This window comes from Silurus meridionalis, chromosome 14, assembly GCF_014805685.1.
Source record: "Silurus meridionalis isolate SWU-2019-XX chromosome 14, ASM1480568v1, whole genome shotgun sequence".
NCBI lineage: Eukaryota > Metazoa > Chordata > Actinopteri > Siluriformes > Siluridae > Silurus > Silurus meridionalis.
Genome location: NC_060897.1, coordinates 8780684 through 8796985, shown reverse-complemented (window position 1 = coordinate 8796985; position 16302 = coordinate 8780684). Strand labels below are relative to the sequence as shown.

General features: G+C 37.4%; 1 protein-coding gene across 4 annotated transcripts; it reads left to right on the top strand.

Moving 5' to 3' along the window:
* Positions 1-53: 53 nt before the first annotated feature.
* On the top strand, positions 54-16186 carry sez6l2 (seizure related 6 homolog (mouse)-like 2). Of its 4 annotated transcripts, none has more exons than XM_046866599.1 (19): positions 54-381; positions 2406-2492; positions 2645-2710; positions 3474-3620; positions 4269-4405; positions 4515-4707; positions 4803-4988; positions 5304-5484; positions 7791-7954; positions 8200-8394; positions 9049-9187; positions 9311-9507; positions 9623-9817; positions 11737-11931; positions 12081-12272; positions 12357-12395; positions 13362-13479; positions 14230-14341; positions 14845-16186. In XM_046866599.1, exons 2-19 carry the CDS (start codon positions 2429-2431, stop codon positions 14872-14874), a joined length of 2550 nt encoding a protein of 849 aa, XP_046722555.1. In that variant the 5' UTR covers positions 54-381; positions 2406-2428; the 3' UTR covers positions 14875-16186. The 4 variants fall into 4 exon arrangements, with proteins under 4 accessions (XP_046722555.1, XP_046722553.1, XP_046722554.1 ...); XM_046866597.1 differs by having other exon boundaries at positions 3408-3620; XM_046866598.1 differs by having other exon boundaries at positions 2645-2773.
* Positions 16187-16302: the final 116 nt, after the last annotated feature.

The following is a 16302-nucleotide window of genomic DNA, read 5'->3' as shown; positions in this document are numbered from 1 at the left end:
ACCGGGTGGCGCGATTTATTACAGAAGCAGGAGATACACATCGACGCATCAAACAACACGGGACGTTTATGGCCGTTCCACCCACCTAAGCGCCGAGCCCTTGGAATTTAGACAGTAAATATCGAAGGAGCGAGCAGATATTTTTAGTCAGTAGTTTTGATGGTGTTGATGTCACTCCCGGCAAACCTGCAGCCCGTTTGATGGTAAGGGCGCCGGGAGCGAGCAGATTATCTGAAACGCGCAGAGACTCTTCTGGTATTTTTGGTGAGACACAGAGACGGGGGGAGTGCAGACTAAACAGAGACGGGAGTAAAAAAAGGCAGATTTTTCATTAAAGGGTTGAGGAACTGAAGACTTGGAAGTGGAAAAAACACACAAAAGGTAAGTAGTCTAGGTTGTGTGCTTTCTGGTCGTCTTTTATTTTAATGAATTAGAGTCGAGGTATTTGCGCTTGAGAGCGAACGCGCATAACAATGCACGCTATAGCGTCCATATGAGCACCTAATACGTTTTATTAAAGCGGTTGTTTTTCTCCAGATGATATGAAATGCCTCATATGAATTGAGCCGAGCAAGCGTTTAGGTGCTGATGTGTTCAGTGCGTCTCAGCAAAAGGAGATGTGTGCAGAAAACATGAAGGCCAGGAGAAGGAGGAGGTGGAGGAAAAGAAGGAGGAGGAGGGTGTGCTTTGAACGCGTCTGAGGAGAAGAGGGAGAAGTGAAAAGCCTCATAAATGAAGAGAGAGAGGGAGCTGTGAGGTTTATGCCCGCAGCGTCAGCAACATCTCTCTCTCTCTCTCTCTCTCTCTCTCTCTCTCTCTCTCTCACACATTCTACCACACCGAACACGCGCGTCACACACCAAGCGTCAATCTATCTATCTATCTATCTATCTATCTATCTATCTATCTATCTATCTATCTATCTATCTATCTATCTATCTATCTATTTATCTACCTATCTATCTATTTATCTACCTATCATTTATTTATATACATTTTCTCAATGTCCATGTTTCTATAAGGCATCTCCTAATGCTTTATGCCAGATTGCATGAGCCAGAGGGTCGTTATTACGAGTCCTAACGACTGATCGTGAATCGCAGCATGGAGGTGACATCATTGATGCCAGATAAGAGAAGGTGGAGGCCGTGTGTCATCTGTCCCATATGTCCTCGCCGAGATCCGCGGCGCGCAATATTGTGCCAGAGTAATTAAAATCACGGCTTCTCTGCATTATATTAACTGGAAGGAACAATCGACCGTAAAGCAACGATTCCGTGTGTTTACAGTTTAATGATGTAGCATTCACTTGGCATAGAGGCTGTAGTCTGGCCTGGTTAAGCCTAGCTTTTATTACTTTAGTAATCTGTAGGAGTGGTTTAAAGGATTATTGACTGTTTATAAAAATTAAATAGTTAATGGGCTAAATAATACACTGCAGATACAAAAACTCCTTATATGTGTTTGAATGTTTGTTGGGATTAAACAAACTGGGCAGAGTGCTTCTGTTGACCCTAGTCCACTGCTGAAAGCTCTACAATGGGCACATGAGCATCTAATTTGTATCATGGAGTAGTGGATGAAGGTGGCCTGGTCTGATAAATCATATTTCCTTTGACATCATTTGGATAGCTGGGTGCATGAGCTTTGCTTACATGGTGAACAGATGGCACCAAGATGCACTATGGGAAAAATGAAGCCAGAGGAGACTCTGGCCATTTTCAAGTGGGTAAATCTTGTGTCCTGACATTCATATAGAGGTTACTTGACACAAACACACACACACACACACACACACACACACACACACACACACACTCTACCTAAATATTGTTGCATACAAAGTAGACACTATTGTGCATTATAGGCACCAGAGTTTCCTAATGGCATTGACTTCTACAGAAGGATAAAGAGGACCTCTTTGGCACGGTGCATCTATAGTGCAGCATGCCAAACTGTAAAAATTGTTCAGGAATGGTATGAGAAACATGACAAAGTCTTAACGTTTACTTGTTTACTTGGCCTCAAAAATCTTCAGATCTCAAAGTGCTTAGGATTCCATGGGATGTAATGATAAAAAAGTACAATCCATAGATTCTACACCTCACAACTTACAGGACTTACACTCGATGGGACAATAACAGACAGATGGTCTATCTTATAGTTGATCATTTTTGTTGTTGTACATATAAATATATATGGTAAAACATGTGCTATATTTTAGTGTAATCCTGTACACAGCCTTGGTTGTTCATTGGAGACATTGCTTATTGGAGACTGGGACAACTTTTTTGTTAAATGTAATTAATAGGCAAGATAATATTCACCAAAAGACACATACACAAAATGTGACACAATATTAATGAGAAATTTAGTCTTGTGTTTTTTCTGATTTTCTCTTTCAGCTTCCTTTCTCCAGTACTTTACAATGGTGTCCACAGTTCTTGCTGTGACACTGTGTGTCACACTTATGCACATTCATTTGACTACAGGTATTACAGATATTAATATTTTAAATATTTGCATATTTTCTGTATGTTTTACATTTTTGGTAGGTTTCTAAGATGTGTTTGATCATTTAATTTTGATGTTAAACCACTCACATGGTGTCCATCACAACATCATGTTCTCTTGGATGTTTCAGGTGCAGCTTTTCTCACTCCTGATTCGGAGGCTCCTCCTACTATGACTTCTGATCCACGGCCCCTGGGTGAGTTGCTTCATGCTGCGCTGCTGAGTAAGAAGTATCTTGGCCAGTCTTCTGGCAACATAGGTGAGACTTCACCTTATGAAGGACACAGAAATCCAAACAAGCCAAACTAGGAATGTATATATATTAGTATAATAGAATGTTTGGTATTATACTGCAGTATTATATATTTTTTTCTACAGTATATACATCATTGCCCCTATTTATTTTATAGAGAACACAAAACACCTCTTGTGGGTAGTAAAATGCTAAAAAAAGATCACATCATGGAGTATGGTTAAATAAATAAAGACAAAATTGCTATGTTTTATATGTTTTGTTGTTATATTTAATGTATAATTTCTATGTTTATTATTTTTTCCATATTATATAACCTACATATGATACAAAGTGACAAATCTATTAAGCAAATAATCCATGTACCTTAATTATTTTTTTTTTTTCCAAGATACCAACATAGAGTTATATTCAGAATCGGAGTTACAATTACATTTATTTATTTATTTATTTATTAGCCAGCTATGTTGATTCAGTTTAATTAGTGTCCAATCCAAGCAAAAAACTGCAAAGTTCAGGACATGTTTCTCAAATACCAAAGCTAAGCCCTTATTACAGTAGCAGTTGTGGTATTTAAACTTTCAAGCAGACATTGTTTGTGTTTTTTGTTTGTATACATGTATTTCTTTTGAACTCTTAGGCACAACCACTAACCCGACCCAGGCTGTCCCATCTGTTGAACCTGCCTTCACTGTAATGTCACCAGGTGTTCTCACTACAGCCATGACCTCTTCAACTGCTCCCCAGCCTGGCCAACCAGGAGTGAAGCGGGGTGTAACATCACCACCAGTGGAAGAGGAGACCACAACCACTTTAATCACCACCACCACAATAACAACAGTCCACACACCAGGTATTATTTAAAACGTTAATTAAAAATGACTACAAGTGCATTTATATATATATATAACTTTGTTTTATGTTAATGGAAAATCTCAAATAATGAGGTATTTTTCATTAAAGTTTGTAATTTTGACAGCTGACAGTTTGACAGCCTTTATATTGCAGATGAAAATTACATGTAGAACCGGTTTGTGAATTTCTTATTTGAGAAAAATGTTTTTGACAGATTAGAAAAATCTCTGTAACAAACTGCAAGACCTGCTGATCAGCACTTTATGATTTTGGTCAACTGCCAATGAGCAGATATCAGCATCATTAACATCTGCTCAACTTTAGCAAAACATAAGAAAAATAAGTTATCTAAGTACTGCTTCTTCTTTGATGCGACAACTGTCGTATATGTTATTCGTTTAAAAGAACCTGGACTTTGATGAAACCCTCATTAAAAATCTGACTGTTTCCCATATTTCAGATATTTATTACTCTGATACAGTTTCTACGGATTTAAGAAAATCTTTTATTAGGAACTGTAACAACTATAAATTCAGTATAATATAATTAGGTCATCATTTTGACAGTGAGCTAAATAAATAAAAACCCAGATGCAACACTGAAACTGATACATTTCTCCTTCTTTTTTTTCTACTTATCCCTATAGTGCAGTGTAATGCTAGCCTGACAGGTATGGAGGGGATAGTGGAGTCTCCAGACCAGCTCTCATCATCAATTCCATTTTCTCCACTGGAATGCACCTACAGCATAACTGTATATCCTGGATATGGGGTGGAAATACAGGTATACATTTCTCCCCACAGCTGCCACTGGTTACATAAGTACTGTCTGGTCATTACAGAGGTGACATAAAAAGAATTCAGTTTAAATATTGTCTTTAATGGTGCTTCAGGTGAAGAAGGTCAACTTGTCTAAGGAGGAATCTCTGACTATTCTGGGACTGGACGGTTCAGTACCTGAACTTTTAGCCAATGAGACAATGATCACTGAAGGTCAGGTGATACGCAGCACAACAAATCAGGTTCAGATTCATTACCGAAGCCTGAAGCAGAGCAATCATGGCATTTTTACTCTTCATTACCAAGGTAGCTATTTTGAAATGGACTGCATTACTAATTATTCACTAGATTAATGACTGATGATTGACAAATCTCTGTTTTGTTTATTTACTTGCTTTCAGCGTTCCTCCTCTCCTGCCCATTCCCCCTCTCTCCTGACGGAGGTGGGGTCACTGTGACTGACATTCACCCTGGAGGTCAGGCTCACTTTCACTGTGACCCCAGCTTTCAGGTCAGAGGACATGAAGTCGCCACCTGTCTGAACTCCACCCGACCACACTGGAGCACTTCTGAGCCTCAGTGTATGGGTGAGGAGAGGTTACATTTTTTACTTTTTAAATGATGTTGCCCATACATTCAGACAGCTCTCCCTTTTAAACTAGCATTTAGGCTTCCCTGTGTCTTGGAGGCATGGCTATGAATGTTGCCCTAAAATAAGGGGCTATTTGTATAGTATAGATCTATAGGCTTTAAAACCAGTTAAACTTTAAAAATCATTGATTATAACGTTATAGCTGTCCATCTTATGTTCTTCTGTTCTCACTAACCTAGCTAAACATGTATTTGTGTCATTGTGTGTGTGTGTGTGTGTGTGTGTGTGTGTGTGTGTGTGTTATGTAAAGCTGTGTCTTGTGGAGGATGGATCAGAAATGCTACAGTAGGCCGTATCCTCTCTCCCACCGTTCCCTCAAGCAGTAACCTTAGCAATAGCAACCTGAGCTGCCATTGGTTGCTTGAAGCTAAAGAGGGCCACAGACTACACCTCCATTTTGAAAGGATGGCTTTGGATGAAGACAACGATAAGTAAGTCATAAATATGCTCCAGCCCTAAAGCAATATAAGAACTGCAGTATGCTAATGAGGTTTTTTGTTAGCCCCATTGGGGAGAACATACAAGTACATTTTGTTCCACAGGATATGTACAAATAATGGAACATCCAAGTATATTCCTCTAATGAATTTTAAGGATAGACCACATTGACATTACCATGTAATTAAAAGCAAAAAATATGTAGTGACAAGTGAACTTTAGTATGTCTTTTCTAAGAGTAGAGTGTCTACATTAGGAAAACTCATGAATGGCAGATAATTGAAATGGACAGTTAAAGCATAACAAGCAAACACAAAAGAAACTGGAAATTCACTTAGAAAATCGAACAAATCAATCCATTGTGAAGTTCTATTAGTTGTAAGCAGTGTTACAAGGTCTGATCATTTTCTCATGAGTTATGGATCTGAAATAGCTAAGCTCAAATAATCTTTATATAAGAGCCTTTTATTAGTTTTAAGCTACATGCCAGTTCCTTTTTTTAAATTTCAACAAATTAGGTAAAGGTAAAAACACAAGAATTGGACAGTCATTGTCTAGAAGAAAGTTCTGTGGACAGATAAGTCCACATTTGACCTTTCTGGCTCTAAAAGGAGAGCTTATGTAAGAGAGACAGAAATGGCAAAAGTAGTACAGATACTTACGTTTTTAAAAGACTGTAAAAGTTGAAATACTGACTACTCTTTTTATTCAAGTTAAAGTAATGACGTTTGGGCTCTGACATGTACTTAAGTAAAAAAGTAGCCACCAAGTAGCCACCGATTTTAGTGTCACACTGACAACTGCACCTCACATTATATGAATATATTAATACTATAGCTGTCAATCGAATAAAATATTTAATCTGTGTTAATCAGATGAGTTGGTTTGAAAGAGGCAGATGTAGAGGACAGGGGGTATGGAGACGGATAATCCGTTGTGGCGACTCCTAATGAGAGAAGCCAAAAGAAGAAGAGAAGACGAATCGCATGATTGTCATGATATAACTTGTGATTAATCGAAAATCAATCGCACAATTTTTCTGTTCTAATGTACCTTAAATTGATACTTTTCAAGTTTTTAACACTAACTAATTGTAACAGATGTTTATTAATTTCACTCAAAATCTCTCCCTTTGTTAGAAACTATTTTATATTTATTAAATAATTTTATTCTTTTACTATTAATTGTTTTTGAGATGTCATGTTTCTATAATCTTTTTTCATTTTTTTGGGGTTTTAATTGTTAATTAAATATGGTAGGTGGATCCTTTAAGAATTATGTTTCGGTTCCAGTTGCTTTCCCTAAGTTCGCATTAAGTGTGTCTGATGAGAGGTCTATGCTGAAATTGTCTGGGAAGGCAATGTTTAATGATTAAAATGTTTGAATTTGTTACATTCGGTGGATACTCTTTTTTTTTTAAATATCTGAGTAAAGAAAGGATGTCGTGAATAATGTGTGTTGCGTTGAGGGTTTTAATTTCACCTCTTTTATATTTATTTATTATTTTTTTTTAAAAAAAATGGTTACACAGTAATGCATTAATCGGGCGTTAGTAAAATTAGTTCTATTAATACGAATTTGCGTTAATGCGTTATTAATGCTTACATTTTGACAGCCCTAATTTATACAAAATATTTTTTATTTTTTCTGCCTAATGTAATAATGTGCCTAAATGTATCCAGGCTGAACATCCAGCATATAGAACACAAGCAGAGAAAAGATGATGATGATGATCAGAAATGTCATCAGTTTTAATGATCAGTCAGTGATCAGTCATGTTTACAACACTGTCTCCCTCTGTTTCATCCATGTTCACCCCATACTTCTTGTTGCCTTCAGCCTTGTTTGTTGTTAGCTACGAAAACTAGCATACATCTGTGGTGTGTGATAGTCAGGAAATGACATTAAAAAAGCTGTACAATGACAAGAAAGGGGTTGATAGGGTAAAAATGGTGCGGAATGAGAAATAAAAATATTGATCATATCACCAAATAGATTAAAACTGAAGTAACAAGTTTTAAAAAGTAAACATTTTAATAAGTGATAGTAAAAAGATATATAGTTTAAAAAAGAACTGATACCAGCAGACTGCTTCGGGGAAATATTTGTTTTTGCATGGAGACCTGGCAGCCTTGTTCTTATCAGGAAAACAACATTATTTGCAAATTCTGTTGGTTCAGAAAATTTATTATAATCCTATTCATGCAGCTTGTTTATTTTCTCCTTCTCTAACACATTGTCTATAATATCTTGCCATTTTCCCAGTAATACACTGTTTATGTACCTGTTTTCCTTTTAGACTGATTGTCCGCAGTGGAAATAATTCCAACACGCCTCTTCTTTTTGACTCGGATCTGGATGATGTTCCGGAGCGTGGGATAGTGAGCGAAGGATCATCTCTGTATCTGGAGCTAACAGCTGACTCTTCCTCCATCCCTCTGCTGATGGCACTTCGCTATGAGGGTGAGAAATAGAGAAAGAAAGCGTGAGAGAGAGCAAGAGAGAGAGAGAGAGACCTTGTCATAGCAAATGTTGGTTTATAAAAAGAATTGTCTTTCTCACCTCTTATGAACCGTTTCATGTTTCTCCAAAGTTCCAAGTACATTTTCAGGTCAGATAGTGAAAAGGTATATAAAGTACCTGTGTGTATTTAAAGATATAGTTTTTCATGTTTGATATTTCTTACTATTGCTGTTGTATCTCCACAGCTTTTGATGGCGAGCACTGTTATGAACCCTATGTCCCTCATGGGAATTTTAGCAGCAGCGACATCACCTTCCCCATCGGCACTACGGTAACCTTCTCCTGCTCTCCTGGATTTGTCATGGAGCAAGGATCAGGGGTTATGGAGTGTGTCGACCCAAGTGACCCTCACTGGAATGAGAGTGAACCTGTGTGCAAAGGTATAACCCAACAACAAACAGATGAACCTATTTAATAAAGCAGATGACATGTATTTAGGAAACATGTTGTATACATTAGGGACATCTCATGTAGTATGCATTGAAGTTGAAATATCTGTTGAACATAAACCTCTCTTGCATATTCGATTGAATATGCATTTAAAGAACTGGAAAAAGGTTTAAAACAAATAATGTTAAATAAGAAAGAAATAAGAAAGAAAATAATAAAGCGCAGAATAGATTGAGTTCAAGGTGGTTGCTATTCTGAGGTGGTTGTTAACATGTTGCTAGGCTGTTTCTGTGGTATTCCATGTGGGCTTTGCCAGGTGGTTGCTATGGTGTTCCAGGAGGTTATTGGAGGTGTTGTTCGTAAGTTGCTATGGTTTTCCAAGTGGTTGCTAAGGTGTTAGTAAAAAAAGGAAAGAAATAAGAAAGAAATAATAGATATAAAAAAAAGAAAGCATGAATCGATAGCAACCTTTGCCATTAATGTTGGTATGCGTATATTGCATAAGTATACATACTTTCCTAAAGTGCAGTTTGATGTCTTTGATATTAATTGTAGCTTGTCTTTGATCCAAGTTTTGTGTTCCACCATACTACCTGTACCCTTGCAGTTCAGTGCTTTCACACATGTCTCTATTCCATTTTCAGCTCTATGTGGTGGGGAGCTAACAGATGCATCAGGAACCGTGCTGTCTCCTGATTGGCCACAGAGCTACTCCAAAGGGCAGGATTGTGTGTGGCAGATCCACGTCAGCGAGGACAAGCGGATTGAGCTGGATGTGCAGATGTAAGTGTGTGTATAGGTATCGGGGTTTACATGCAATTCTGGCCATCCATTTAAATTCCAGTGCAACCACTGTCCTACCTCAATTGACTAGTGTTTCTTTGTCTCCCCCTTTCTTCAAAAAAGTCTGAACATTCGTCACAATGACATTCTCACGATATTCGATGGGCATGACCTTATGTCCCATGTCATTGGTCAGTATTTGGGGTCACGGGAAAGGTTCCGGGTCGTGTCCGGTGGCTCAGAGGTCACTATTCAGTTTCAGAGTGACCCAGATGACTCAACCTTCATCCTTAGCCAAGGGTTCTTGATTCACTATCGAGGTAGAATTACATTCATCATATTAATAAATATAAATTAACATTCATCATATTAATCTTCCATTTCATTCTATGATCAGTACTTTATTGGAGTGACCCTTTACTTGATCTTCTCCAGAGGTGGAGCCAAATGACACATGCCCCACTCTACCACCAATTGAATTTGGCTGGAGTAGCTCTTCCCATGTCTCACTTGTAAGGGGCAGTGTAATAACCTATCAGTGTCAACCTGGCTATGACATTGTGGGTTCTGACATCATCACCTGCCAGTGGGATTTGTCCTGGAGCAACAGCCCACCCACCTGTGTGAAAAGTAAGTCAAATGACTCTTTAATACATTTAGATTTGTGTTGTTTAATGTATCTAAAAAACATGGTTTAAAAAAAAACAGTTGTTGTTGATACTATGTCAGGCAATTGTAACAAGCTATACTCTTCTGGGAAGGCTTTTCACTAGATTTTAAAGTGTGGCTATTGGATTTGTGCTCCTTCATTAGTGAGTTCAGTCTGATATCAGGTAGGAGGCCTGGGCCACAAATTGCTTTGTAATGCATCCCAAAGGTGTTTAGTAGGGGTTAACGTCAGGGCTCAGTGCAGGCCACTTGAGTTTTTTCCACTACTATTTTCCTTGGAGATGAGACGACTTTAGCTAACAAAAACACCGGTGTGTGTGTGTGTGTGTGTGTGTGTGTGTGTGTGTGTGTGTGTGTGTGTGTTTGTGTTTGTGTGTGTGGAGGTGGGGTAGAGTCGATAAGCGGAGGCGGAGGGAAAACTCGTTTTTTACTATCACTCCTGTACACTACGTATCCCTAAACTTTGAAATTTTAACTTTTTCTTCTTTGCTTATCTTAATTTTCGTCACAATCTTTCTGGCTTTGCTTCGCCATCTAGCAGCGGTGTCTCGAGCTCGTACCTCAATTTTTTGCTCGCGTAACTAAGCAAAAAAATCGACCGAGTGAACGCTCATACCTCGGAAAACTCGTACATTAATGCACTCGTAGGTCAAGGTACCACTGTAGTTGTAAAAGGAAGGAGGAAGACAGTGAACAATGACTTACTTGGTCGGCTACTGTTTAGATACAAGCCGTTGTAACGTGTTGAGTCTGGGTGAAGGGAGAGCTTGCTAAAACTCCAGTTGCAACAGAAATCATATAAGCACAGACAGGTTTCCAAAACTCGTGCTTTTTTTATTTTTCTTGGCAACAGCGTTATGGGTTAGTCAAAGAAACTTAGAAATGAGCTTCAGAAAATAATAAGGACATAATCCTCAGTCTCACACGCACACACACACGCAATAATACCGGAAGAATGCAGTGACATGCTGTTCCCAAAATACCGCTATGCTCCTAATAGAAGCGCAACATATTGCATTTAGTGTCTTTCATTAAAGGCTGTGTAAAGTTCATTAGTTTCAGTGTAGACAGGTTTATAGGCTTATAGACAGGTGCGGCTAATTTATGTTAAAAATAAAAATCTTGGATATATGTATATAAGAGCGATGTGAGAAACTGCATTAAACCAATGGAGTGGCTGGTAAGATTAAAAACAATCATGTAGTTACATTTTGGATGAGTTTTTGGAGTTTGGTTTCACACAGGGGAAGAAGACAATTGAACCACAATTGTGTGGCTCTCTTTTGAGAGAACTGTCCAGGTTCTTTTTTATTATAAAGAAAGAAACAATTGTTTAACAAAACATGGTTACTTGAATTGCTAGATGGTATAATCTGAAATTTTTCCAAGAAGATCACAAGGTTTGGATAATTGAACTCTGGGGATATACAGCTCCGTCTTACTTTGATTTAGTCTCTGGTGATGAACTATTATCCATGACGAGATGTCTGCCAGAGCTGCTTATAACCAAGCAAATACATGTGTTAGAGGAAAGAAATGATGCTGATTATATGTGAAATGTGGACACTGAACCATGTGGTACATCAGTGGAGCTTCTGCAGAGAGCAGATGTGGATCCCCACTATGTCACCTGTAAGCAGTATTCATCAGGAATTTAACCACCACCAAACTGGACTATGGATCATGATAATGGACAAGAATGTGAATGACCATGCTAAAGGCTATTGAGAGGTCAATGAAAATTAAAATCAAGGATAGTTTGGATAATCTTGTGGCATATTTGCATACTTGGGTATTTTTTTAATAATAAATGATTGGGATATTTTTTTATGTCTATATAGCATAGCTGCATGTTCTAACTGGCTTTGTTTTCCTTGTAGTCCAGCAGTGTCCTGACCCAGGAGAGGTTGTAAATGGAGCTCGGTCAGTGCACCCTGAGTTAGGCTTTGCCGTGGGAACAGTGGTGCGTTTTACCTGTAATCAAGGTTACCAGCTGGAGGGCCCTAGCCAGATCTCCTGCCATGGCAGAGATACTGGCATGCCAAAATGGAGTGACCGTAGCCCCAAATGTGTCTGTAAGTGTTTGTTTTCATTTTTGTGTGTATTTCTTAGTGTTTCTATCTGTGAAATGATCACTGTTTTTTCATTTTTGACTTACTTTTACCTAATTAAAAAACATTCTAAGAGCGATAATAGCATATTTTATTCTACCTTTGTCTCACAGTGAAATATGATCCATGCCCAAATCCTGGTGTGCCAGACAACGGTTACCAAACTCTATATAAACATAGTTACCAGGCAGGGGAGACGCTGCGCTTTTTCTGTTACGAAGGCTATGAGCTGATTGGAGAGGTCATCATCAATTGTGTCCCAGGACACCCCTCTCAGTGGAACAGCCCACCCCCTTTTTGCAAAGGTGTGAAGAAATCCATTGCATACAAAAAGGTTGCGTTTTGATGACATTTCAGTATTATATGCTAAGTGTTTATATTCTCTACAGTGGCATATGAGGAGCTGTTGGAAGATCACAAACTGGAAGGTAAAACAACTGCACCATCAATACCACATTTACTGTAACATTACCTAATAAATATTTAATAACATATAACAATTACTCCTGAGTCTTACTGATAACTTAATCATGTTCAGCTGGCTAATGTGTACAATCCAGTGGACTTGACAGCAATGATAATATAGATACCAGATAGGGGGTTATTAGTAATACAAACTAATCTTTTTTGTTTTATAATAATACAAAATGTTTTAATATATTCATTAAATAGTTTTTTATACTTACTTTTATACTTTTTTAATACTTACATATTATGCTTATGCCACCTTGCATTGGCCAGGAAATACTTCCATGATAACATTTATTTTGCATACATTCAAACTTATATACTTGTCTACTAGCATATTAGCATATATGTTGACATGTACACAAGTCCACTGCAACACTAAAACCAGAGCTACTATCACATTTTATGAATAAGGTCAGTCTTAAATTGTCAGGGATCCACCAGCCACACCTTCACCTATCACTCCAAGCCACTCTCCCACTTACTAATCAGCTACACCTGGCCCTCATCAGGTCCCATGCTATAAAACCCCCGTTCCTCCACCATCTCATTGTCCGTTCTACAGCTTAGGCAACAGAACACTGTCGGACTACCCAAACTACACAGTATGGTTTATCGTTGGCTACGTGACTCTATGTGGTTTTGTTTTGCATCTGTCTGATAACAGCTCTCACCTGGTTTAGCAAACCTGGGGGTTTCATTACGGTTTCCCGTTTCGTGCTTTGCCCTGTTATCTCTCATTAAAAAGCCTTGTGGATTTCACTTCGGTTTCCGGCACGTTTTTTCGCCTGACATAAATCTACCATATAAAATCAACACAATTGTATGTACTTATGCTAGTTGTAGTTATGAACACTGTAAGAGCAAGGATAACAATGACTTTATATTTGTCACTTTCAATTCACTGTTCTCTTAATTCTGTTCAGTCTCTCAGTCATTAGAGGCCTCCCACCAAATGCTGAGTGAGAACATTGCATTGGCCATCATCCTGCCGATTATCTTGGTCATCCTTTTGATTGCTGGAATATACATGTACTATACAAAGTAAGTGGGTAAAGTTAGCTTTTATAAATACTGATTAATTATGCATTTTCTAACTCAGTATCATTTTTATGACAGATTGTTTTTCTGAATATTCCTGAATTTAGTGGTGTTTCTTGAAGTTTCTTTTTGCTTACTCCATGATTAGCAAATGCAGTAGATATTACTGGTACAGGAAATACTGTATAGGCAATCATTCTGATAAATGTATTTAAATTGCCATTGCACTTGACAGCATGAATGAGAAATGTCCAATCAGTTAGAAGCAAATACATTTAACTAATTAAATAGTAAGATTATATTATAAGTATAAATATATACAAGATATAGTCACTGGTTAGAAAACTTTTATCAACCAGAATTATTCAGATATCAAAAAGATTTGTGTGAAGTACTTCAATTAAATTAACAAGTTATACATGTGTTTGCTCACAGGCTGATGAGAAAGTTCTCATGTGTAATGTCTCAGTTTTCATGTGTAATGTCAAACAAACTGCCTCTTTTCTTGTTTCTTGGCCACATTTTATGATAAAATACAGCAAAGTCAGAGGTTCTTTTTCGTGGCTTAAGCCCGGCATCAATTTTGTGTTGAATCCAACTGAATTTATGACTTTCTACAATACATTGTTGTAATAAACTTCCTCCCAGATTTAAAATCATTCATGGCACTGTACCCAATGAGCATTTTATAATTTAGTTATTCTCTTTCTTTTATCTTTCTTCTTCTATCTCTCTCCATCCCCCCCTTCTTAGTGTGTGTAGGTTGCAGTGGAAACCACTATTTTGGAAGTCCCTCTCACACACCCACTCCTACAGTCCTATCACAGTGGAGTCTGACTTTAATAACCCACTGTATGAAGCAGGGGTAAGACTTTTCCATCAACTATAATCTAATAAAGATACTTAACAGTGCAGGCAAAATGCTTTGAACATAATTGAGTGGACATTGAAGAAATGATTACTGCAGCGAATGAGATTACTTGGCTGACTGATGATATCTGACAGACAAAAGTTCTGTAAATTGATTGTAGCCTGTAAATCAGCTTGAAGAACCAAATTAAGTTAAGGGATTTGATCATGCAACAGTCAGATTTAACATTCGGATTTTATCCTACTAAGATACTTTTCGTGAGTTAAATTATTGCTACATGCTAATCTGTCAATCCACTATGTCATTACCGCTAAAAACATTGAACATCTGGGATTGCAAAATTCTTTGTCTTTCTTTTCTTTAATGGTAGTCAGACACCTATAAACCTCTTTCTAATGTTAAAATCATGTTTCTGTTAGCATTGAGGCAATTTCTTTTAATCATATTCCTTTCTTGTTGAAGCAAACGATATGGTTGTTTTCTTTTTTCCTTTGTAGGACACACGGGAGTACGAGGTGTCCATCTGAACAAGCATACAAGAGAGAAATCCAAAATTAAGGATGGAAAGAAAAATGAATGAATGATATAATGTCTGTCTCTCACTTGCCGTCCTTTAACAAATATACCTTTCCGTTCTTTTTCACTCTGATTTTCAGCATCTCTCTTGCTCATTGCTGACTCATGTAACAGTGTGTGTGTGTGTGTGTGTGTGTGTGTGTGTGTGTGTGTATGTGTGTGTGTGTGTGTGTGTGTGTGTGTGTGTGTGGAGAGAGAGAGAGAGAGAGAGAGAGAGAGAGAGAGAGAGGAGGAGACTGTTAAAGAGTTAAAAGGGTTAAGCATGAACTTATGGTTTTCTCACTATCAGATATGTTTTTCAATATTTTGGTTGGTGCCTTAGGGACTTAAAAAGAGCTAAAAGTAGTGATGGTAAGGACAAGGTTCAGACGAGTATGAGGCTAAGGGTGAGTCAGCAACTTACAAGGGGAAAAAGAAAGAGAGTGAGAGGGTTTTTTTTTTCCATAGGGGAAGTGAATCATATAAAATACAGGAGCACACACAAACACACAACATCATATGAACAAAAACATAATTTTATTATACTTATTCTCCTCTGTACACACATACACACACAAAGAAAAAAAACACAATATACTGAATGTAAATATTTTGATTGACTATTATGTATACAAAACGGATGTATACGAAACTGATCGAGTGCCAAAATAACGACATCCCATAATGTGACGTCAGAAACATTTCACAGGTTGCCATAGTATTTCCTACATTTATAATGTAATAATGACCAATAATGCCAGCGTTTCATAATGTTCTTTGCTGTTTCTTAAAAATCTCTTTCTGCTTAATGTTGAATGATTATGGGATTAAAAGGGGTGGAATGTCTTTCATGCTTAGGGCACACAACGATTGTATATTTTATTGCTTCAGCTTAGGATTCATTCAAACAATTATACTTACTATCATTGTTTATCAGAGTTGATGTTGTTGCATATGCACTATGTTGACAAAAAAAAAAAAAAAAAAAAGAAATACGAAGAAAAAAAACAAAAAACAGCTGCTTGCTGTGATGCAGTATCAAACCGAACTGCTTTTTATAATGTTATTTTTCAATTGAATCATGGTTTGTTGTTACTATAAAGCAGTGAGTTTTTGTCTCTTCCACTGTGCCATACTTGGAGTCTAGCTGTGGACTCTGTTGCATTGAAGTATTACTAATATTCGATTGTTCATATTATTTATTAATCAACATAATATATTGTCATGGAGGCATAATTTATTTGCTAAGATTTAAAAATAAATAAAGGTCTCTTGGATGGTGAAGTCTTTTTGTCTTTTTTGTTGCTCAAGTGGTCAAGAAAACCAACACTACAACAACAAAAACACTTTATAACACTCAGAGTCATGAAATCGTATCCAGTCCTATTATAATATTTAGC

Excerpts from the sequence above, each read along its gene's own strand:
- sez6l2 (XM_046866596.1), top strand. The coding sequence starts at position 2,429 with ATGGTGTCCACAGTTCTTGCTGTGACACTGTGTGTCACACTTATGCAC. Across the intron at positions 2,774-3,407 it reads CCAGTCTTCTGGCAACATAG|GCACAACCACTAACCCGACC; the intron begins GTGAGACTTCAC and ends TTGAACTCTTAG. Across the intron at positions 9,818-11,736 it reads CCCACCCACCTGTGTGAAAA|TCCAGCAGTGTCCTGACCCA; the intron begins GTAAGTCAAATG and ends TTTTCCTTGTAG.